Source organism: Eschscholzia californica, unplaced genomic scaffold (assembly GCF_041429995.1).
Source record: "Eschscholzia californica isolate CP2 unplaced genomic scaffold, dmEscCali1.0.p SCAF_4, whole genome shotgun sequence".
Classification (NCBI taxonomy): Eukaryota; Viridiplantae; Streptophyta; class Magnoliopsida; order Ranunculales; family Papaveraceae; genus Eschscholzia; species Eschscholzia californica.
This window is the reverse complement of record NW_028238461.1, coordinates 21,075,167-21,097,489: the sequence shown is the minus strand read 5'-3', so window position 1 is coordinate 21,097,489 and position 22,323 is coordinate 21,075,167. Positions and strand designations below refer to the sequence as shown.

General features: G+C 37.0%; 2 protein-coding genes across 3 annotated transcripts; both read right to left on the bottom strand.

Moving 5' to 3' along the window:
• Positions 1-4,714, bottom strand: LOC147543590 (uncharacterized). 2 transcript variants are annotated; one of them, XM_086632788.1, is made up of 8 exons: positions 3,681-4,714; positions 3,553-3,603; positions 3,415-3,459; positions 2,380-2,880; positions 1,892-2,041; positions 1,694-1,792; positions 1,074-1,534; positions 1-816 (listed from the first exon to the last, which is right to left on the bottom strand). In XM_086632788.1, exons 1-8 carry the CDS (start codon positions 3,940-3,942, stop codon positions 187-189), a joined length of 2,199 nt encoding a protein of 732 aa, XP_086488914.1. In that variant the 5' UTR covers positions 3,943-4,714; the 3' UTR covers positions 1-186. The 2 variants fall into 2 exon arrangements, with proteins under 2 accessions (XP_086488914.1, XP_086488913.1); XM_086632787.1 differs by having other exon boundaries at positions 2,380-2,883; positions 3,681-4,708.
• Positions 4,715-19,160: 14,446 nt separating this feature from the next.
• Positions 19,161-20,096, bottom strand: LOC147543589 (transcription factor MYB15-like). Its single transcript, XM_086635474.1, has 3 exons — positions 19,961-20,096; positions 19,746-19,875; positions 19,161-19,671 (listed from the first exon to the last, which is right to left on the bottom strand). Exons 1-3 carry the CDS (start codon positions 20,094-20,096, stop codon positions 19,161-19,163), a joined length of 777 nt encoding a protein of 258 aa, XP_086491600.1.
• Between the last annotated feature and the right edge of the window lie 2,227 nt (positions 20,097-22,323).

Genomic DNA, 22,323 nt, shown 5'->3' with positions numbered 1-22,323 from the left:
TTCACAAATTAGCAACTTGATTATTGACTTTGCTAGTTACAGTTAATCACAGACAAATGTAGCTGAAAATGTACAAAATCATGAACTACAAATACGAAACTAGCTCGCATTGAAGAATTAGTTTAGAGGAAAAAAAAGCGCAAAATATGATTAATATGTTCAAGCAAAATATGTTAAGAGTGTTCATTATTTCCACCAGACATGTTGATTCTTCCTACCGAAGATCTTGGGCTTACATGTAGAACGAAAAATCTCTTTGAACAATGGAAACTGCAACAAGAAGAACAATGTCACAGGGACTAAGGCAATCAACACTAAAGGAATTGGAATCCATGAATATTTATCCTCAAGTAGAATCGTAATTGCAGCACCAAATGCTACCACAGTGGTTGCTATCGAAAAGAAGAGAGTCGCTAGGCCTATTATCATCTTCTGTGGTAATGATTCGAGGAAATCTTCTTCAGCGTAACGTGAAGTTAGCATTGATAAAAATATAATAACCGAAGTAATCGAGGAAAAGAGAGCTAAAGCATCTGATATTACAAACAGCATGAAAGGCGTCTTACTTAAGAAAATTGGGTTGCCATTATTTAGGTTGTCTGTGTCACTGACATTTCCACCCGGTACTGTAAAAGCTGATGCAAATACTACGGTAATAATGAGAGTTGATACCAGTGAACATTGTTCAGCTGTTTTTTTCATCCATTCCTCTCCTTTCTTCATTAACTCGGCGTGTTTCTCTGTAAATAATTCTTCAGCAGTCTTTCCCTCAACTATTCGTTTCTTATGTCTTTCTAACGTAAGATTTTCTACCTCCTGACAAAACGGAAAGAGCGTATTAATATGATACATATATTGTTCATCTAGGGCTAGTTACGAACAATGACGTATGTGGGAAATGTTATTTTCATATTCTCGGTATCGTCACGAATAGTTCCCACCGTGGGCAATTCAACCCGACCAAATAAGTTATGAAGTCAATGATTAAACGAGTTTTCTACAATTGTTTTGTGAATCTCACAGAGTTAACAAGAGTGTCAAATGTAATTGATGATTCTTAACTGTGTACTTACCTTAAACCATTGAAGTTCGCGTTGCATCTGAAGTGCTGCGCCAGATACTGAATTGAGTTGACGAGTAGGAGCTAACTTAGCAGCCAAATGCAAGATAGTATTACCACCATCCAAGGAGGGGACCTTCATTTTTGGCCCGTTAAGAACACATATGAGATTGAAAATTTTTTCCTGTCGGAATTCAATCGCTTCTTGTAGTATCGTTCTCTTTGTTTTATTTTCTTTCTTGTCGTCCGTCTTGTCCATACTCAACCAAATTAGATCAGGACATATTTTGATGCACTCGAGTACAACTTCAGCTACACCATACCTTGTAGCTGCTAACAGTACCCCCGTTTCATTGAAAAAATTAATGATACTTTCGCTACTCATCCGAGAGATTTCTCCACAGACGCGCTCAACCAAAGCCATGGCTTGCTTGTGGATCAACTTTTGCTCGTATACTTGTTTGATACCAACAACTGAAATATATAAATAAACTTTTTTTAAACAATAAAACTTGAAACCTCGCCCAATCTTGTTGACATTGATACATGTTATCACCCTACTAAAGAGGGGTTCAAAACCAAAGTGAGCTTGACACAAGTTAATAACTCAACATGAAACAAAAATAAACTTACGTCGACTTAAATAGGTCATGGAGAGAAACTTGGTTATAAGTCCTTCTCCTCTGTTCAAGAGCTCTCCCGATCTCTTCGAATAATTATCCACAGGAATATCTGCATCGTCCGAGAAAAATAAATGCACAAGTGATAACTATTTACTTAGCATATAACACTATCATGAATCAATATTAAGTAGGAAGTTGTGAAACAAACATGGGTAGATGAATCGTTGCCATGATCTTAATTTACTTCCACTTGGGAATGAAGATGGTCTTCTCGCCATCACTTCTAGTGCAGAATAATCCGCTTCATGTTTTTGAGTAGCTAAGTTTGGGTACTTTTGGATCAGGTACAACGCAATATCTACAAACAAACATTATATTCTTTTCAGCATCGAAATAAGCAAAGTTTATATTACAAAAGTATGACTTGACTTTGTTCCATAATTGGATCAGGGCTGTTAAAGCCAATTGCGTCTAACTCCTCTTGAAAAGATTTACGATGACTTGTCTACATCACAAACTCGAATAAGTAGGCGATGTGGGATAATGCTAATAACTCTTTCCCAATCACTAGGCTTTCCTTTTCCACATAGGGCTAAAGTTACGAAGTCCTTCATTTTGTGCACAAAATGACCAGGTGAAGATCATTACTTTTGTTTCAGACATGTTTTTCTGATTAAAGAAAAGTTAGTAACTTACCGTATAAGTAGCTGGTAGTAGTAATACCAATTAGGTTTCCACCAAAAACTCCGGAGTAGGGTTTTGGGTCCTCGTTCGTAGTAACTGAACAGAGATACTCAACCATCTTCTTTTGGTCAGGTGAAGCAAAGTAAGCAGCAACTACAAGAGGAACCCAATTCATATTATCAGTGATTTGTGTCAAATTAGGGTTCTTTTTAACCAGAGCCTTAGCAGCTCTTGTGATTCCTGCACACGCAACAACATGAAGTGCTGTCGAACCATCGTCATCTTTCAACTCAAGTGATTCTGGTGTCATGATTTGCACCATCTTCTCCACAAATGTCGAATGCCCTGCGCGAGCAGCTACGTGCAATGCCGTCTCTGAGAAGATTGTGATCCTTGCAGTGACAGCATCTGGATCAACATTCAAAAAGTCTCTAGCCCTTCTCCAATCACCATTCAATGCTGCTTTATATAATGATAAGTACTCCTTTCTAAGGTCTCTCTTCCCATTCTCCTCTACTAACAAAACACAAAAGAATTAATGAAAACCTAAAAGAAAAGCAATACTGAGATGACTTGAGATGTTCTAAAGGATTGTTTTTGTGAGAATATTCTTCGTACCGATTGCTAACTGTCACAATTATCAGTTTGCGGATGTTATTTTGGTTAACACTACAGAAAGGACGTTAAATGATCTCTTCCAAAAATTTAGATATTGAGTTGGACGTTTACAAACTTAACGTGATAGCTGAGCTAGATACACATGTGATAGGCCCAAAGGCTGCACGTGTCCTACATAACCCACAAAATAGACACGTGCTAGACTTACACCACATATGAAAGGGCCTGCAAGAATAATCCCACATAGACAAATGGTACTCTAGAAGAACATAATATCTAGGCCCTCTCCCTTCATCCCCAAGAAATTTTGAGTTGGATGGTCAGTCGGTCACAAACTTAACCACGACAGTCGGTTATTCATATCTTTTAGAAAGAATAGACCAGAGAGTTCTTAAAAAGATAAAGAGAATCATCTAGGAGTGAGCTTACCCAAGTTAGTGTAATTGGTTTCATATTTATCAGCTGCCAAGTTTTCTGGTACATCGATCAAACAAACCGTCCGGTCAGTTTTAATTGTTGTTAATGTCAATGAAATCAAGTTCAATCAAAAAAATCAAATGAAACTACCAGAGTAATTAATGTAGCTCTCTTTGTTAAGCTTTATCACCGGCGAATCGTCTGCCAAATATTCGAAAAAACAGTTAACTCATAACCCAAGTTAATTAAAGTGCAAAAGTAGAATGTATATAGTTCACCAGAATTGATATAGTCATCACTATTGAGTTCCAATTCATCTGGTATCCGTACTGCATTTGCTGTTACATATTCTGGTGGATTTACGACGACAGTATGTGTCTGATTTTGATTAGGTTCCCATCTATAAGATGTTTCATGAATATTAACATTTGGTGATCGTTGAGTTCCCGTTGCTCCTGTTGTTGTATAGACATTGTTTTCGAATAATTTTGCTACTGACATTTCGAAATCGTGATCAAATGTTGATGAAGATGCCCCCATTGTTGTATTTGTTTTTACTACTCAATTCTGATTCCTATTTAGATACTAGAACCTCTTTCATATATGTATATACAGAGTGAGTGAGGGACAGAGCTCTTAGTCATAGTGGCAGATTAAGTTCTATTTTAGTTTTTGTTATAACCTTAATGTTGTCTTATTTCAATTGAAAAACAGAATATGTGCATAACTAATTAAACTACATTTTTATAACCTAATTCCCACTTTACAGCATGGCAATTAGCAAGGCTAATTAAGAATATTTTCATCTTTAATACCTTAAATCCCAATTAGGCTGGTTGATTAGTGCATAATGAATTACAATTAGGACCAATTTAGATGGTCCCAAACACCAATCATAAAAGCAAGAGATTCCTTTATTTTTGTTCTTGTATGCATGATGGTTGGCTTCCAACCCCATGAGTGTTCCAAATGAGTGCCAACCTGGGATAAGATTCATGTGGTTGTTACCAACAGACCAACTTAAAATCTAAAACAAATGCAAGTAGGGAAGAAAGAACACATGTTTTGAAGCAAGAGTAAAGATGCAATTCCAAATACATATGCAGTTATCTTGAAGATCTGTTATACATTTAGTCCATGAAGAAGAACATCTTTAATGTAACACACCACCATAAAAATCTCGAGTGACACTCAGAGAGATTGATTACTGACTGTAAGACTAGCTAGGATGGATTTACCGATCGATCCCTTTTGTATATATTTATACATGCAAGAGTTTACTAAGCTATGGGAAGTTACAAAAGATAGATAGTACAAAATGTTGAATATAGGGAAATGCTAAATGTACAAAGAATCTTTGACAAGGTAGGGAAATGCTAAATGTACAAAAATTCTTGGCAAAATGTCATGAAGATGCTAAATGTACAAAGAATCTTTGACAAGATTCTTGACAAAATGCCATTTGAACGGTCCCGATCAAAGTCAAACTTTGAAAAGCTTTGATCAATTTTTGTCTTTTAGTGAAAAAGAGTCATTAAGTCACAAATTTTGTCAAGGATCTTGTACATGTAGCACTCCCGATTCTCTTAATATGGGATATATATTGAAAATATGATATATATGATACATGGGATATATAGGATATACGAAAATACTTTATATAATATATTCTATATATGTAACTTTTGTAATTATATAAGGGGAAGAACATCTCCTATTATATACACAAGAATTATTAATGAAAACGAGTTTCTCTCAATATCTTATTCTTAATTTGTATTAGTTTCTACTTGGTATCGAGAGCAGGTTCGATAATTGAACCTAGTTATTTCGAATTGAATTGAATTCCGCTGCGAATCTCGAAATTGAAAGCTCAATGGGTTCCAATGATGATGCAACAATGGTACTATCAAACCCTCACGTTGTTCACAGCCACATCGATGCACCCTTTCCATTAGGTAATACCCTGAATGAGAACAATTACACTCTTTAGTCAAAGGTCATGAAGATGCGTATTAATAGTCGGAAGATGTGGGGGTATATCAGTGGCACTAAAACAAAACCTGCAGAAGGAAGTGAAGAATATGAAAATTGGTACTCGGAGAATGATAAGGTGAAGGGATGGTTGTGTGATTCAATGTCCACAACACTAATAAACACATATGTTTGTTTGGAAACTGCGAAGGAAGTTTGGGACTCTCTTGAAGCTATGTATACAGACACATCTGATGAAACTCAAACCTTTGAGTTACATAGGAAGTGTTTATCAACAAAACAAGCTGGTCGATCTATTGCGACCTACTATGATGAATTAGCAGCAATTTTTCAAGAAATTGACCAGCGTAACACTGTGAAAGGAAAAATGTTGAATCTATCGCCCTTGTACAAAAATATGTAGGACGTCTTAGGGTTCACATGTTCCTCTCTGGATTAGATAGTATGTATGATCAGGTGAGTGGTGAGATTCTTCGAAAAGACCCCCACTTACTTTGGAACAGTCTTATCAGACAGTACGAAATGTGTCAGTTCACAAACAGGTGATGGGAACCTAAACACTTGTAACTAAGTCTTCAGTTATGGTAGTCAACTATAATAAGGAACAACCTCAAGGTTCCTGGAATTCTCACAAAGAGGCTAGACCGCTACGCCTTGATCTTGAGTGTACCCACTGTGGAGAGAAGGGACACACAAAACAGAAGTGTTATGAAGTCATTAGGTATCCGGAATGGTGGGATTTTACAAAGCGACCTAGAAAAAACATACCTGCGAAGAAGGATTCTGCTATAATTCCTCCATCAGTGAATGTTGTCCAGTCAGGTATGAAAACTAAAGGTCTTTGAATAGTACTTGGTTAATTGATACTGGTGCATCGGATCACATGGTAAATGACACTAACATATTATCATCCATTATACCTTCAACCCAAACCTCTATATACACAGCAAATGGTGGTTCTTCTCCTGTAATTGGGGAACGTTCCACTGACATATCTGAAACTCTAACATTAAATTATGTCCTTATTGTTCCCGCGCTAGAGTACAATATCCTATCAGTCAGTAGGATCACTACTGCACTTGCATGTACTGTGACGTTTTGGCCTCAATTCTGTATTTTTAGGACATAGTAACGCGGCAGGTTCTTGGTTGTGGTGTTAGAAAAGGCAATCTCTACTTTTTGGACCTGTCTAGTAGTGGAGAGCAGAGGATTCATCAGGAGAATAAAGTTGGAGGAATTGAAGAAGCAAAAGCTAATGTTTGGTTATGGCATCGGCGATTGGGTCATCTCTCCTTCGGATATCTTTAGAAATTGAATTCATCGTTATTTTCGAAGTGTAATATTTCAAAATTTAAGTGTGATATTTGTGAATTTGCTAAAAATCACGTATTACATATTCTCTAAGTTTCAATAAAAGTTCAGAACCTTTTAGTATTATTCACTCTGATGTATGGGGTCCTGCACGTATTCCTTCTTTATCTGGAGCTCGTTACTTTGTGACTTTTATTAATGAGTGTACTCGTATGACGTGGGTATCGCTACTCACTCATAAAAGTGAAGTCTTTGAAGTATTTAAAGTATTTTTTTTAGATGGTTTTGACCCAATCCCAAAGGAGGATACAAGTGTATCAATCTGATAACGAAGGAGAATTTACTAGTGATGACATGTCGAAGTTCCTGATAAATAACGACATTCGACATCAAACCTCTAACGCTTATACCCCACAACAAAATGGGTTAGCTGAACGAATGAATAGACAATTGTTAGAAGTTGTTCGTGCATCTCTTTTCGGAATGAGTATGCCATTGAATTATTGGGGAGATGCGTTAAAATATGTTGCCTATCTGATAAACCGCACACCATCTCGGGTCATTGAATTTCAGACCCCTTTCAAAAAACTCCACGATCTTATCACCATCCCTGCAATGCCAAACCTAGAACCACGTGTTTTTGGGTGTGTTGTCTTTGTTCATATACCTAAACATCAGCGAGGAAAATTAGATCATTATGCTCGAAAGTGTGTGTTTCTTGGATATGCTGTTTTTCAAATGGGTTATCGCTGTTATGATCCTGTGGAGGGGAAAGTATATATCTCATTAGATGTTTCGTTTCGAGAATTAGATGCATATTTTATGGGATCTTCCCTTCAGGGGGAGAAACAAAATGATAGTGAAGGAAAGTTCCCCATTATTGGGGATATGTTTCAGGAACTAGAGGATTTGACAAGTAATTTGAATATGCATAGTAGTCTAAGTGATGGGAGTGAATCAGAGCAGGTTATAGGGGGAGATCAGGGCATTGAAGATGAATTTTATGAAAATAGAGAGGATCAGACGACAGGGGGAGATCAAGCTGAAGTAGTAGAAGTTGTCTGTGACTCCAGCTTTCTAACACCATCTACTGAAGACCTGCCTCAGAATGTCGAACCTCAGGTATTACTTGATCCTACCACTGTTAATGATGTTCAACCTAGACGTTCAGAAAGATCTACTAAAGGTATTCCGAAGTTTACTTATGAACCACATATTAATTCTAAAGCCAAATACCTAATTTCTGATTATGTGTCCACCAATAGGTTGTCTAAGTCATTTACATGCACCATGAATCAATTATCCTCTGTATCTATTCGTAGTAATTTGTAGGAAGCACTATTAGATCCACGATGGAAGAAAGCTATGAACGAAGAGATGAATGCATTACAGAAGAATTCCACTTGGGAACTTGTTGATAAACCCCACGGATGTCGTATTGTTGGGTGTCGTTGGATCTTTACAGTAAAAATGAATTTTGATGGAAGTATTGACATGTATAAAGCCAGACTTGTTGCCAAAGGGTATACCCAGACGTATGGTGTGGATTATTAGGAGACCTTCGCCCCGGTGGCAAAGATAAACACTATTCGTGTACTCATTTCTCTTGTAGCCAATCAAGGTTGGCCATTACAACAGTTTGACGTGAAGAACGCATTTCTCAATGGAGACTTAGAAGAAGTATACATGGAGTTACCACCTGGAGTCACGAATTCTGAAGTAGGAAAAGTATGCAAATTCAAGAAGGCATTGTACGGGTTAAAACAGTCACCACGAGCTTGGTTTGGACGGTTTACGAAGAGCATGAAGGCATTTGGATATAAACAAAGTAATTCTGATCATACCTTGTTTATAAAACAAAAGTTAGGCAAGCTTACTGCTCTTATTGTTTATGTTGATGATATGGTTGTTACTGGAAATGATTCAGTGGAAATGGAGGCTCTGAAAAACTATTTGTCGCGGGAATTTGAGATGAAAGATTTGGGGCAGTTAAAATACTTCTTAGGCATTGAAGTTGCAAAATCAAGTCAAGGTATTTTCATGTCCCAACGAAAGTATATATTAGATCTTCTTGTTGAAACTGAGATGCTTGATTGCAAACCGATAGATACACCGATTGAAGCAAATCATTACTTGGGAATATTTCAGATCAACTTCCATGTGACAAAGGAAGGTACCAACGCTTAGTGGGGAGACTAATTTACCTCTCTCATACTAGACCGGATATTGCATATTCCATTAGAGTCGTGAGTCAATTCATGCATAATCCAAGTGAAGAACATATGAAGGCAGTCTTTTGAATACTAAGGTACTTGAAGAAATCTCCGGAAAAATGTTTCTTATTCCGGAAAGTTGGTGATATGGAAGTAATGGGATACACCGATGCAGATTGGGCAGGAGATATAACGAACAGGAGGTCAACCTCTGGATATTTTACGTTTGTATGTGGGAATATGGTAACATTTAGAGCTAAGAAGCAAAAAGTTGTTGCTAGATCAAGTGCAGAATCTGAGTTACGGGGTATGGCTCAAGGGGTATGTGAACTACTATGGATCTACATTGTGACAATAAAACAACAATTATGATTGCACATAATCCAACTCAACATGACCGTATGAAACATGTTGAAGTGGATCGGTTCTTTATCAGAGAAAATATTGACAAAGGGTGCATATGCTTTCCATTCGTAAAGTCAGAATATCAACTTGCATATATTCTTACAAAAGGAGTTTGCGGACGAATATTTAACAAAGCGATTGACGAGTTGGGCATGATTGACATCTATGCTCCATCTTGAAGGGGAGTGTTGAATATAGGATATATTCTCTTAATATGGGATATATATTGAATATATGATATATATGATACATGGGATATACTAAATACTTTATGTAACATATTCTATATATGTAACTTTTGTAATTATATAAGGGGAACAACATCTCCTATCGTATACACAAGAATGATTAATGAAAACGAGTTTCTTTCAATCTCTTATTCTTAATTTGTATTAGTTTCTACTAAAAAAATGAAAGATATGATTCATGGAAATCTTTCAAAACCTAATAAGTTATCTTAGTCCGTTTAACGTGGACTCTTAACAGAATTAAGCCGAAGATTAAAACTGGTACACATCAAGAAACCTCCACCTAGACAAACTTTTGGTTAGGATGTCTACCAACTGACCGTTACTATGAACAAACTTGATAAGTAGCAAGCCGTCAACAACTTTTTCGAGCACGAGGTGATAGTCTAATGCGATATGCTTAGAACTCCAATTAAAATCAGGATTCGCGATCGTCAAGATCGAAATTTTGTTGTCAGACATAATTCGAGATGGTTGAGACAAAGAAATGCGGAGATCTTGTAAGACAGCATTCGGGAAAGCTAGTAGAGGCCGACTAGAAGAATCTTTATAGATTTGTAGACCAAGATGAATAATGCCTTTAATATACCGAAGAATCCATTTAACTACGTGGAGATGTTGTGGAGTTACTGCATGTATCAACAGACAAACTTCATTAACAAAGAAGCCAAGATCTAGTCTTGTAAGAGTCAAAATATTGAAGTGAACCAACTATCTTACGATACAAAGTCAGATCACCGAAGGGGGCCTCTGGGGTCATGAAGTGAGTACCTGTGACCATCGGTATGGGTGATGGTTTGACTCCATCCAGATTGATCAGATAAGCAATGCACGGAGTTCCTTGCAAAAATCACTTCCGAATTTTGGTCAGACAGTGGCAGGGTACTATTACTAGTCCAAAATGCTATAGGCTTACACAAAATTCGTGAGTATTGTGTTCCATGTCAATTATATTCGAACAACCCCAGGAGGCACTCGACCGCCTTAACCCTCATAGTTAGCCTTGCCCCTTTGCTCAATAGGGCTCTTTCCGAAGGCATCAGGGGGGAGAACATTTTGGTGGTTGGAGTGGATTACTTCACCAAATGGACGGAGGTTGTACTTCCATTACAGACCAAAGCCCAGAATATCCTATCTTTCAGCTGTCGAAACATTTTCACCAATTTCAAAGTACCAAAAATCTTAGTAATGGATCATGGGTCCCGATTCGACAATGATTAAGTAAGATAATTTTAGGAAGAATAACAAGTAAAATCGATATATGGCAGGTATCCCAGCCTGCTACCAATAGGAAGTGAGGTAACAAGTTACCAACCCATCCCTCATTCAGTATTTAAGAACTAGATGTGAAGAAAAAGGTAAAAATTGGGTAGACGAGCTCCTAAGTGTCATTTGGGCCTATCGAACCACCCTTAGAAGAATAGGGGAGACTCCCTTTAAGATGGCTTACGGTATGGAATCTGTGATGCACGTTGAAATAGGCAGACCTAACTTTCAAGTAAAATACTTGACACAGGGAAAACTGAAGAAGTAATGAATGAACACCCGAACCTCATAGAGGAGGTCAAAGATCAGACCGAGCTTAGGAATCCGCCTACCAAAACGTTGTGGTCTGATAATACAAATCCTACTGTTATAACTAAAAGTCGCGGAAGCTATCGAACCTATCCTAGAAATTGATCCGATTATGAAGATTAATCGAAAAGCTAAGTCAAAATCAAATATGCGAACAGAATTTAACGAGGTTCGGCTTTAAAGCCTACGTCCTCGGGCGAACAAGAAATCTTTATTGAAGGATAGATGAAGACGACTAACACAACCCGCAAGTTCGTCCCAAGATGGTACCGTATAGAATTTAACCTTCTATACTAGATCTTCGACGACCGAGAAATTTAACACCGCTCAAAACTATGAACAAAAAATTTCTCTCTCACTTGCTCTCTCTCTTTAGCTCTCTCTAAAGAAGAGTTGTTGTTGTTTGTGTTGGTGTGTTGATTACAAAGCACTCAACCCCTATTTATATATATTATAAGCCAAAAAAATTGGAAACTGCCTATTGAGCCAAAAAATTGGAAACCATCCCAATTTTTAGAAACTGCCTATAGCTGCCCCTTAAACCTCCTCTTCAATTTTTAGAAACTGCCTCTTACAATTCTCCACCTCGTACACAATTTGATATACTTCAAATTTTGGACGAACACCAGGATACTCCTTGTAAGATATATCTGCTTTTTGTAACTTCATCCGACTGCACCATATGTCCATGGCTGCCTACGTACCCTTTTATAGGATCAAGCCTACCGTAGTTCTACCAACCCTTCACATAAAGATTACCTTGTCGCCATTACGCCCTTTCGGGCAACTTAACACGAGCCGATTTGTAGCAATTCCAGGCAATGCTGAAACTTGCTACATGTCACCACTTTAGTCAACATGTCCGCGGGATTCTCATCTGTGTGTACCTTCATGAGAGAAACATCACCTTCCTCTATGACATCTCGTACAAAGTGATACCTGACATCGATATGCTTAGTACGAGCATGATGGACCTGATTCTTCGCCAAGTGGATCGCACTTTGACTATCACACCATACATCCACGCACTCCTGCTTAATCCCTAGATCATCCAGAAGACCCCACAACCACAATGCTTCCTTCACTCCCTCGGCCATAGCCATATACTCGGCCTCCGTAGTAGATAACGCAACTGTAGATTGTAACATCGATCGCCAACTAACTGGAGCACCATGTACCTTAAATACATAACCAGTAGTAGATCGTCTTCTATCTAGATCGCCAGCATAATCCGAGTCAACATAACCGCTTACCTGACATGTGTCTCCACCAAAGCACAAACCCGTATCAACGGTACCCTTTAAGTACCTCAAGACCCACTTCACAGCTTCCCAATGTGTCTTCCCTGGGTTTGCCATAAACCTGCTAACCACACTGACCGCTTGTGAAATATCTGGACGAGTACACACCATAGCGTACATCAAACTGCCAACTGCACTAGCATACGGTACACGATCCATATGATCCTTCTCCACCGTAGTAGTGGGAGATTGTTTTCCTGAGAGCCTGAAGTGTGGTGCCAAAGGTGTTGACACCGCCTTCGCATTCTGCATCCCGAACCGAGAAACTACTCGTTCGATGTAACCTTTCTGATTCAAGTACAGTTTCTTACTTGACCGCTCTCTCTTAATCTCCATTCCCAGTATCTTCTTTGCAGCGCCCATGTCTTTCATCTCAAACTCTTGACTGAGTTGAGATTTCAACTTATCTATCTCCACCATGCTTCGAGAAGCAATAAGCATGTCATCCACATACAAAAGGAGATAAATAAAGTCACCTTCGCGAAGCTTTTTGATGTATACACAACAATCATAGTCACTTCTGCGAAAACCATGCTTTAGCATGAAAAAATCAAATCGTTTGTACCATTGGCGAGGGGATTGTTTCAATCCGTAAAGAGACTTCCTCAAACGACATACTTGATTTTCTTTACCCTCAACCTTGTATCCCTCAGGTTGAGCCATATAAATTTCTTCTTCCAAATCTCCGTGCAAGAAGGCGGTTTTAACATCGAGTTGTTCCAGCTCAAGATCACTATGAGCAACAATACTCAATAGCACCCGAATAGAAGTATGTTTCACGACTGGTGAGAAAATCTCATTGTAGTCGACCCCTTCTTTCTGTGCATAACCCTTGGCCACTAGTCTTGCCTTATACCTTGTACCCTTGATTTCGGAAGAATCCTCTTTCTTCTTGTACACCCATTTACAACCAATAACAGACTTACCTTCGGGCAATGGGACAACCTCCCATGTCTTGTTCTTGTGAAGAGACTCCATCTCTTCTTGCATAGCAACCAACCAACTCTCTCTATCCTCCGCGGTAATAGCTTGTTTGAAGGTGACCGGCTCGTCGTCTTCCACCGAGAGTGCATATTCAACAAGATTTGCCTGCCCATAATGCCTAAGAGGTTTGTCTGACCCTAACCTCTGTACCGGCTTATATAACCGTTTCGGCCTAGTGTGTACCGAAACATCCTGCTGTTGTTGTTGTAAAACTTGTGTACCTTCCCCTTGAACCTCCTCATGACCGGGTTCATCAATTTTCTCATCCTGAGTATTATCCTGATGCTCCACCTGATCATGATTCCTAGAAACCCGTTGGTCTTCGGCTTCTACTTCCACTACTTGAGCTTTAGTAGACCCAACATCACCACAACTAGGCACCGTAGCTTTCGCCATAGCTACAATAGATGACTCATCAAACACCACATCTCTGCTGATTACAAACTTCTTGTCTTCCGTACACCATAGCCGATAACCCTTGACTCCTGTAGCATATCCTAAGAAAATTGCCTTCTTTGCTCTATTGTCAAGTTTGTTACCTTTAACATGGTAATAGGCCGTACAACCGAAAACCTTAAGTCTCCCGTAATCTGCATGTTCACCTGACCACACCTCGTAAGGTATGCCGCCATCTAAAGAAGAATGTGGAGACCTGTTCACAATATAACAAGCTGTAGCAACAGATTCTGCCCACCATTTTACGCCTAGTCCCGAATTGGAGCGCATACATCTAGCCTTCTCAAGTAGTGTACGGTTCAATCTCTCTGCGACTCCATTCTGCTGAGGTGTGTTTACTACTGTCCAGTGCCTCACAATGCCTTCCTGATTACAAAACTCCTTGAATGCCCCATCCGTGTACTCGGTCCCATTATCCGACCTTAACGTCTTCAGCTTTCGACCAGTTTTGTTCTCAACCATTGCTTTCCACACCAGGAATGTGTTGAATACCTCATTCTTATGCTTCAGAAAATAAAGCCAGACAAATCTCGAATGATCATCAACGAATGTAACAAAATACCTGGAACCACCCTTGGAAGGTAACTTTGCCGGTCCCCAGACATCGGTGTGTACGTAGTCTAATACCTCTTTGCGCCTGTGCTTGCTTGTAGAGAACGTCACCCTGTGTGCCTTCCCGAACACACAATGCTCACAAAACTCCATGCAAGGCTTCTTCATGTCCTTCAACAAGCCTTTCCCGCACATCAAAGATAGACCCTTTTCTGACATATGCCCAAGGCGCATATGCCAAAGCCTCGTACTAGCCGTTGGATCCCTTCCACTGATTCCTACTGTTACATCTCCCGTAATTGTTGTCCCCAAAAGTTTGTATAAATTACAGTAACGAGTACCTCTCATTACCACCAAAGAACCCTTAACGACTCTTATGGAGCCATTCTCTATAATTATCTTACAGCCGTTCCGCTCCAACACACCAAGGGAAATTAGATTTTTCCGCAAATCGGGTATGTGTCTTACGTCCGTCAATGTTCTCACCACTCCATCGTGCATCTTGATCCGTATTGTTCCGAGTCCCACAGTTTTACATATACTATCATCACCCAGTATAACTGTACCACCATCTATACTCCTATAGGTAGTAAACATCTCCCTATTTGGGCACATATGGTGTGACGCCCCTGAATCAAGCATCCACTTATCGTAGATCTTCTCAGACACCTCCGTCACCGAGAAACATTCGTCCGCCTCTTCTGACACATATCCCGCCTCTTGCATCTCTTGTTTCTCCTTGTAGCCTTCGTTCTTTTGCTTCAACTTTCTCTTTGGACAAGCCGCTTTAAAGTGGCCAAGCTCACCACAACTAAAGCACGTTTTCTTGAAAGAGCCTCTAGATTTGGATCTAGATTTCCCGCCCTTTCCCTTTCCCCTTTCATTACTCCTCCCCCTCGTTACAAACAACCCTTGTGCTTGTTCTTTGTCTACTCCACCCGACGCCATACTGCTAGTAGCAACCTTACGAAGGTCATCCGCTAATAGCGAATTTCTCGTCTCTTCCATGGTTAGACTATCACCAACAAGCATCAAAGTTTGAACAAGGTTCTCATAGGATATAGGCAATGAAAGTAACAATATGAGGGCTTGGTCCTCATCCTCAACCTTAACATCAATATCCTTCAAATCTGAGATAATCCTGTCAAACCTATTCACATATTCCTGAATAGAAGAACCCTCTTCCATTCTACATGTGAATAATTTGGATTTTAAGTAGACCCGATTCGTTAAAGTTTTCGTCATGAAACTGCTTTCTAGTTTTAACCACACACCCGCCGCCGTTGTTTCTCCGTCTACTAGGAACGCCACGTCCCTCTCAAGACACAACATAATGGTAGCCCGTGCTTCGAGATCTAACTCCTCCCAATCCTCATCTGACATATCTCCTGGTTTCTTTCCCGTCAACGTCTTGTGTAATTTCTGCGAGATTAACAGATTCTTCATCTGCATCCGCCAATAAGAAAAATCGTTTTTCCCATTGAACTTCTCTATCTCATATTTCCCTGATTTGACCGTACCACTTCTCGATCCCATCTTCTCTTCGTTCAATCTCAACAAGGCTCTGGTACCAATTGTTATAACTAAAAGTCGCGGAAGCTATCGAACCTATCCTAGAAATTGATCCGATTATGAAGATTAATCGAAAAGCTAAGTCAAAATCAAATATGCGAACAGAATTTAACGAGGTTCGGCTTTAAAGCCTACGTCCTCGGGCGAACAAGAAATCTTTATTGAAGGATAGATGAAGACGACTAACACAACCCGCAAGTTCGTCCCAAGATGGTACCGTATAGAATTTAACCTTCTATACTAGATCTTCGACGACCGAGAAATTTAACACCGCTCAAAACTATGAACAAAAAATTTCTCTCTCACTTGCTCTCTCTCTTTAGCTCTCTCTAAAGAAGAGTTGTTGTTGTTTGTGTTGGTGTGTTGATTACAAAGCACTCAACCCCTATTTATATATATTATAAGCCAAAAAAATTGAAAACTGCCTATTGAGCCAAAAAATTGGAAACCATCCCAATTTTTAGAAACTGCCTATAGCTGCCCCTTAAACCTCCTCTTCAATTTTTAGAAACTGCCTCTTACACCTACACACAAGAAAGAACATTCGAAGTGGGTGATGTCGTCTAGGAACACTAGACTGATGAAAAGCCTTCTGCTGCCAAACTCTTCCTTAAATGGGAAGGACATACAAGATCATAAAAGTAGTTTCCATGAAACATTCATCCTTAGAAGATCCACGAGGATACGTTTTACCCCGACCCTGGAATGCAATGCCCCTAGAAAAGCTTTCACGAAGAGGCTAGAAAGAGCTTTGTAAGGTACGCAATCTACCTCAAAATTCTTCGTATGAAATCAACCATTTAAGGGGGATCATGAGTTTAATATCTTGAGTATATAATGGTTATTTCTGTGAGTAGGGAACTTTTTTTTTTACATTAATGCCATAAGGGTTGTGTCGAAAAAGACAATTTTTTTTCACCTTTGGGGCCCAAAATGAACTACTCGACACTTATGCAGGCCAAATGGTCAGCTGGTCACAAATTGGGGCCTAAACAAAATTTTTCCATAAAGATATTATGGTATGAATGTCATATCTTCACTAGTCTAGTTTCTTCGATAGTGTGATTTCTTTTTAATGCAATATCTCATCAATCCGCTGACGTTATTTAAGCCTCCAACAACAATACAATGTGTATTTTAGTATAATATTTTTGGGATAGAATAAATATGCAAATTCATATTACGATATGAAAATTCATGTTGTATGAACGTTCATAATGCAATAAGGGAGCTCATATTACATTATGTGAACCATTTGACATGTATGAACGAGAAACAAAATCTTTCTACAGCGAGAAAAACTTGGTTTATGATATGTTATGAGAGCTCACAAAAGGAGATTTTGAAATTTAACCGGATATCAAAATAAGGAATTTCTAAAGAGAAAAAAAAACTTAAAAGCAAATCTGTATTATTGAACTCAAATTACTAAACAAAAACCTAACCTTCCATATGAAATGTTTTGTTTCATGTAGTAGTTAAATGGAGAAGAAAAAGAATCTGGTGACGTGCTATTAGTGACGAAGTGTGGTCGGTTAGCTTTGATATATCAAAGTCACAGTCCTTGTAGTCAATTGTCGTTTGCCTCCTGTTTTGTTATTTATAATTCATGTGAAACAATATTAATCGTATATGTTTATAATTTGTATTACACGCAATATAATTAAAAGATATATAGGTAGGTAATGATCATAAGTTAATATGTATTTTCGTACAACAGGCCAATTGAAGTGGGAGTAGTTAAATCTTGGCATTATGTGGATAATTATGTAATCCTTACTATAATCTCCTAATTATTGAAAATTCTCCCTCTTGGCCAACAGACACTGCCCACTGCAATCCTGTGAAAACATAGTAAGTGTTTTAAGATTAAGAGCCAAGAATGGCTAGAAGATGAGTAAAAGTGTAGAAGCTAAAAATTTGTGGACGTCGGAATCACCCGAAATTTAGACATCATTTAAGAAAGGAAAATTTTGGTCAAAACTCACTATAAATTTTTTTGATGAAAAAATTAAGTCAATATTTTTTAGTCTTCAGCTTCTTAGGTATTTTTTGCTAACTTGCAACAACTTTGCAACAATTTTGCAACACCTTGCGAGAGCTTAGTAACACCTTGCAACATCTTTGCAAAAGGTATTGGATTTTTAACCAAACAAAATACAAATATTGGATTTCTAACCAAAAAATATAAATTTTGAAGTTTTAAACTGCAAAAAAAATAAAAACTTGTCTTTTGAACTTAAAAATGTTTAAAAGTGGGTCTTCGGTCCAATTTTCTGTTTGAAAAACAACATTTTAATCAAGATCCACGCATCATGAACTTTGCACTTTTGAGGTTGAATTTAGTCGTGTGAACCCTCAAATTAAACTATTGTTTTGTGGTTATTTCTATTTTCAGTAGTTTTCTTAAGTTGTGCACTTTTGTTTTTTAGAAGTAATGTAATTTGAAGTTGGTTAAGATGAGGTAATCTATGATACTATGCAAAAGAAGTTCCTATACGAATAACTTTCATTCAATTGAATAAACAAAAGGAAATTTTGTCGAAATTGTTCATAATTTCTTTTATTTTGGTAAAAAATGATAACTCAAATTTTAATAGTCTTTAGCTTCTTATGTATTTTTGTAATTTGCAACTATTAGCAAAAAGATTGCAACTACTTGCAAAAGGGTTACAATTCTGTGAAAATGTTGCAAAAAATATTGTGTTTTTGACTAATTTAAACAAAATACGAAATTTTAGATTTTTTAACTAAACAAAATATTAATATTTGGTGGTTAACAAAACAAAATATAACTTTCTTTTTAACTTAGAAAAACTTATTCCGTTTTTCTGTATTTAATAGTTTTTAGCAGTTTCCTAGTCTAGCCAACTTTATAAAGTTATATCAACTTTCTTATACGTCACATTCATTACGACAAAATCACTTCGATAGTAACACTTGATTCATGTAATCGAGCTTATCAATTATTCGAACAAATTCATTAATCTAGAGAAAGCAGTTGTTTAATGTAAATATACCATATAGTATTCATGTTCAAGAACTAACAACCATTATGCACAAATACACAAGTCACAAGTACATCATTTTAATTAACAACATAAACCTCAACCACTTTGAGTTTAATTTGTAACCTCATTAATTTGTCAATAAAATATATCATGTACCATGTTTACATAATCACTATTCTCAATCTCATCACTAAAATCAAAGATTCCACTTTCTAGATTTTCCAAAGCTCCATTCAATCTACCATGATTGAGTTGAGAAGAAAATTTCTCCTCCCTGGGTAATATACCATCTGAATTATCTTTAAGAACTGTTATATGATTACCACTAAATTCTATGTTGCTTTGGATAATGAAAGGATCAATGTCTAACCATTCAGAAAAACAAATACTGGGGAGGGAACTTCGGCTCGGTTCTTTAACATATATTGTTCCATCACTACTTTCAGATGAAGACCCTTGAATTTGATTTAAGGATTGAAAAGAACCAGAATTCGAATCTGTTTTTGACTTTATTGAGTTGGTTTCGTTCGAAGTAGTACACTTAGATCGATCGACCGCCTTGAGTTTCTTCCTCAAGTATGTATTCCAATGATTCTTGATCTCATTGTCAGTTCTTCCAGGCAAATGCTGAGCTATATAAGACCACCTGATCAAATTGAAGAAACTTTGCTTAGTAAATAAATGATATAATTATACCATTAATTATACTAATAAACTTACTTGTTGCCTAAAATCCCATGAAGAATAGAGATTGTCTCCTCCTCTTCCTCATTAAAGAAGCCTCTCTTTAAGCCAGGCCTTAAGTAATTAATCCATCTTAATCTGCAGCTTTTCCCATCACGTCGTAAACCTAGATTTTTCATTCAAAATATATATTGTAATAATGTTTATTTGTACGTACAGATTTTATCGAAAAAAGACTTCCTTATACGTACCAGCTTTGACAGGAATAGAACTCCAGCTGCTGTGGCCATTCTTGATGATATAGTTCCTTAGTAGTTGATCTTCATCGGGTGACCACAAACCTTTTGTTCGCTTAACTTTAGTCTTTTCGCACGATCTACACCCCATTCTGTTAGCAAGAAAACTTAGTTACTAATGGAAATACCCGAAAAAAGAAGTTGAGAGTCTATTGGTATATTGGGATAGAATGTGAATCAAGTACTGTTGCATTTAAAAGGAGATGTGTAAAGAAGTAGTACTTTGAGGAGATGAGAGAAAAATTGAGACAAGGAGAAAGAAAGTGTATTGTTGTATTTAAAAGAGATGTTTGCATACGTACTAGATTAAATTGTAGTTAATATTTAATTATATTTTTGGTACATATGTTTAATCAACATTTTTTATAAGACGAACAAGACGGACGACAATTTGATTTAAAGACTTCGAAATCAAGTATTTAAAATTGTTATATTTGTTATATGGGTGCAGATTAGTAAATTACCTCGAAAACAGCTGAGTTAGACAAATTAGTCTAAGCTCATTGAGGTTTGTGGTTCTGGGAACAAAAGAAAAAGCTATAAATGACTTAAAACTATTTCAAAAATTTCTCTCAAAAACACCCTTCCGTTAGATTGTTCTTAATTATGTCACATTTAATTCTGAAGGAAGAAAATGAAGACGGGACAGTCCATCTTGGCGTCGGACGGGACAGTCCATCTTGGCTAACGCTATTAGATCACATTTAATTCTGAAGGAAGATAATGAAGACGATGATGCTTAATTTTTTCTCTCAACTAGAAATGCGGAAAATAAAAAACTAAACTACCCATAATATAATTACTCAAAAGACTAAACAAAATCCATGTTAATTTTAGGGAGATTGTAACCGACTGGAGATTGAGTCCACACCCCAAAATGTGGGGGTCAAATAGGTAGGAATCCCCTGCGTAACACAACTGAGTTGCAGGTCTACAAGTCAGTTTTCTGATAGTAAACTAATGGAAGATACAAATTAGGATGTACTTTACGTGATATTTATAGATTTGTCATTGAAGAAAATCTTGTGTTTATGTAGTTTTCTTGCCATTTTATTTCTTTCATTAAGAAATATCATCTCTCCCTCTCTCTCAAATTATTTTTCTCACTTTTTCCCTCTCTCCAATTTGTATCTTTCCAATTTCTAGTTTCTCTCTTTAAATTTATTCTTTCTCGCTATTTTCTCTCTTCCTATTTTCTCTATTTTTTTTCTTTTTATTTCCTCCCATACAAATTTCTCTCTCCAATCTCAAAAAATTTCTTTTTCTCTTTACAATTTTTCTCTTCAGATTTTCTATTTTTTTTTTTTTAATTTAGACTTTCTTTAAATGTTTTCATTTCGTTTATATTTTCTCTACACAAATATTTTTTTTCTCTCTTCAACTACTTTTTTTCTCTCCTTATATTTTAAAAAGTTCTAAATTTTCTTATATATAAGATACTACTACAAATGTGTAGCGCGTTAAATAACATCCCAAAAATCGTTTGACACTCGAAAATGTACAAGACATAATCAAATGTCCTAGACATCTTTCTAAAAGACAAGTTATTTTAATAAAAACTTATAAGATATTTTGTTATGTAAAACATATAATAAATTTACTGTACTGTACATATGATTATTTCTTATACATTTTCAACTTTTTAACACTGTCTGGCAAAAAGTATTGGACATTTCGTTATGTACTATACATAATCAAATGTACTGTCCATATGATTATGTCCTATGCACTTTTCAAATTGCCTAAACTTTCTAGGGAGAAAGTATGAGACATTTTGTTATGTATAGTACATAATCAAATGTATTGTACATATAATTATGTCGTGTACACTTTTCAAATTTCTGATACTTTTCAAATTTCTTACACTTTTTGGAGAGTATAAGATATTTTGTTGTGTACAACGCATAATCAAATGCCATGTACTGTAAATATGATTATGTCTTATACACTTTTCAAATTCCGTACACTTTTCGAGAGGAAGTATAGGACATTTTGTTGTGTAAAGTACATAATCAAATGTCTTGTACTGTATATATGATTATGTCCTTTATACTTTTCAAAACTTTAAAAGATTTTAACAAGATTAACATAAAATTTGTGAACTTCAGCAAATGAATGACAAAATGATCCCCCATCATCATCATCATCATCATCATCATCACCATCGTCATCATCATCATCACCACCATCGTACATAGTACATAATCGTAACCACCATCACCATCGTACACAAAAAATATACATAATCCTTCCAATAGCGTGATCATCATCTTCATACACAAAAAAAGGAGAAAAAAATGATATCATCTTCAAGCCTT

Excerpts from the sequence above, each read along its gene's own strand:
- LOC147543590 (XM_086632787.1), bottom strand. The coding sequence starts at position 3,942 with ATGGGGGCATCTTCATCAACATTTGATCACGATTTCGAAATGTCAGTA. Across the intron at positions 2,884-3,414 it reads AACCAATTACACTAACTTGG|TAGAGGAGAATGGGAAGAGA; the intron begins GTAAGCTCACTC and ends GTGTTTTGTTAG. Across the intron at positions 1,535-1,693 it reads CATGACCTATTTAAGTCGAC|TTGTTGGTATCAAACAAGTA; the intron begins GTAAGTTTATTT and ends TATATATTTCAG.
- LOC147543589 (XM_086635474.1), bottom strand. The coding sequence starts at position 20,096 with ATGGGGTGTAGATCGTGCGAAAAGACTAAAGTTAAGCGAACAAAAGGT. Across the intron at positions 19,876-19,960 it reads TTCTATTCCTGTCAAAGCTG|GTTTACGACGTGATGGGAAA; the intron begins GTACGTATAAGG and ends TGAAAAATCTAG. Across the intron at positions 19,672-19,745 it reads CATGGGATTTTAGGCAACAA|GTGGTCTTATATAGCTCAGC; the intron begins GTAAGTTTATTA and ends CAATTTGATCAG.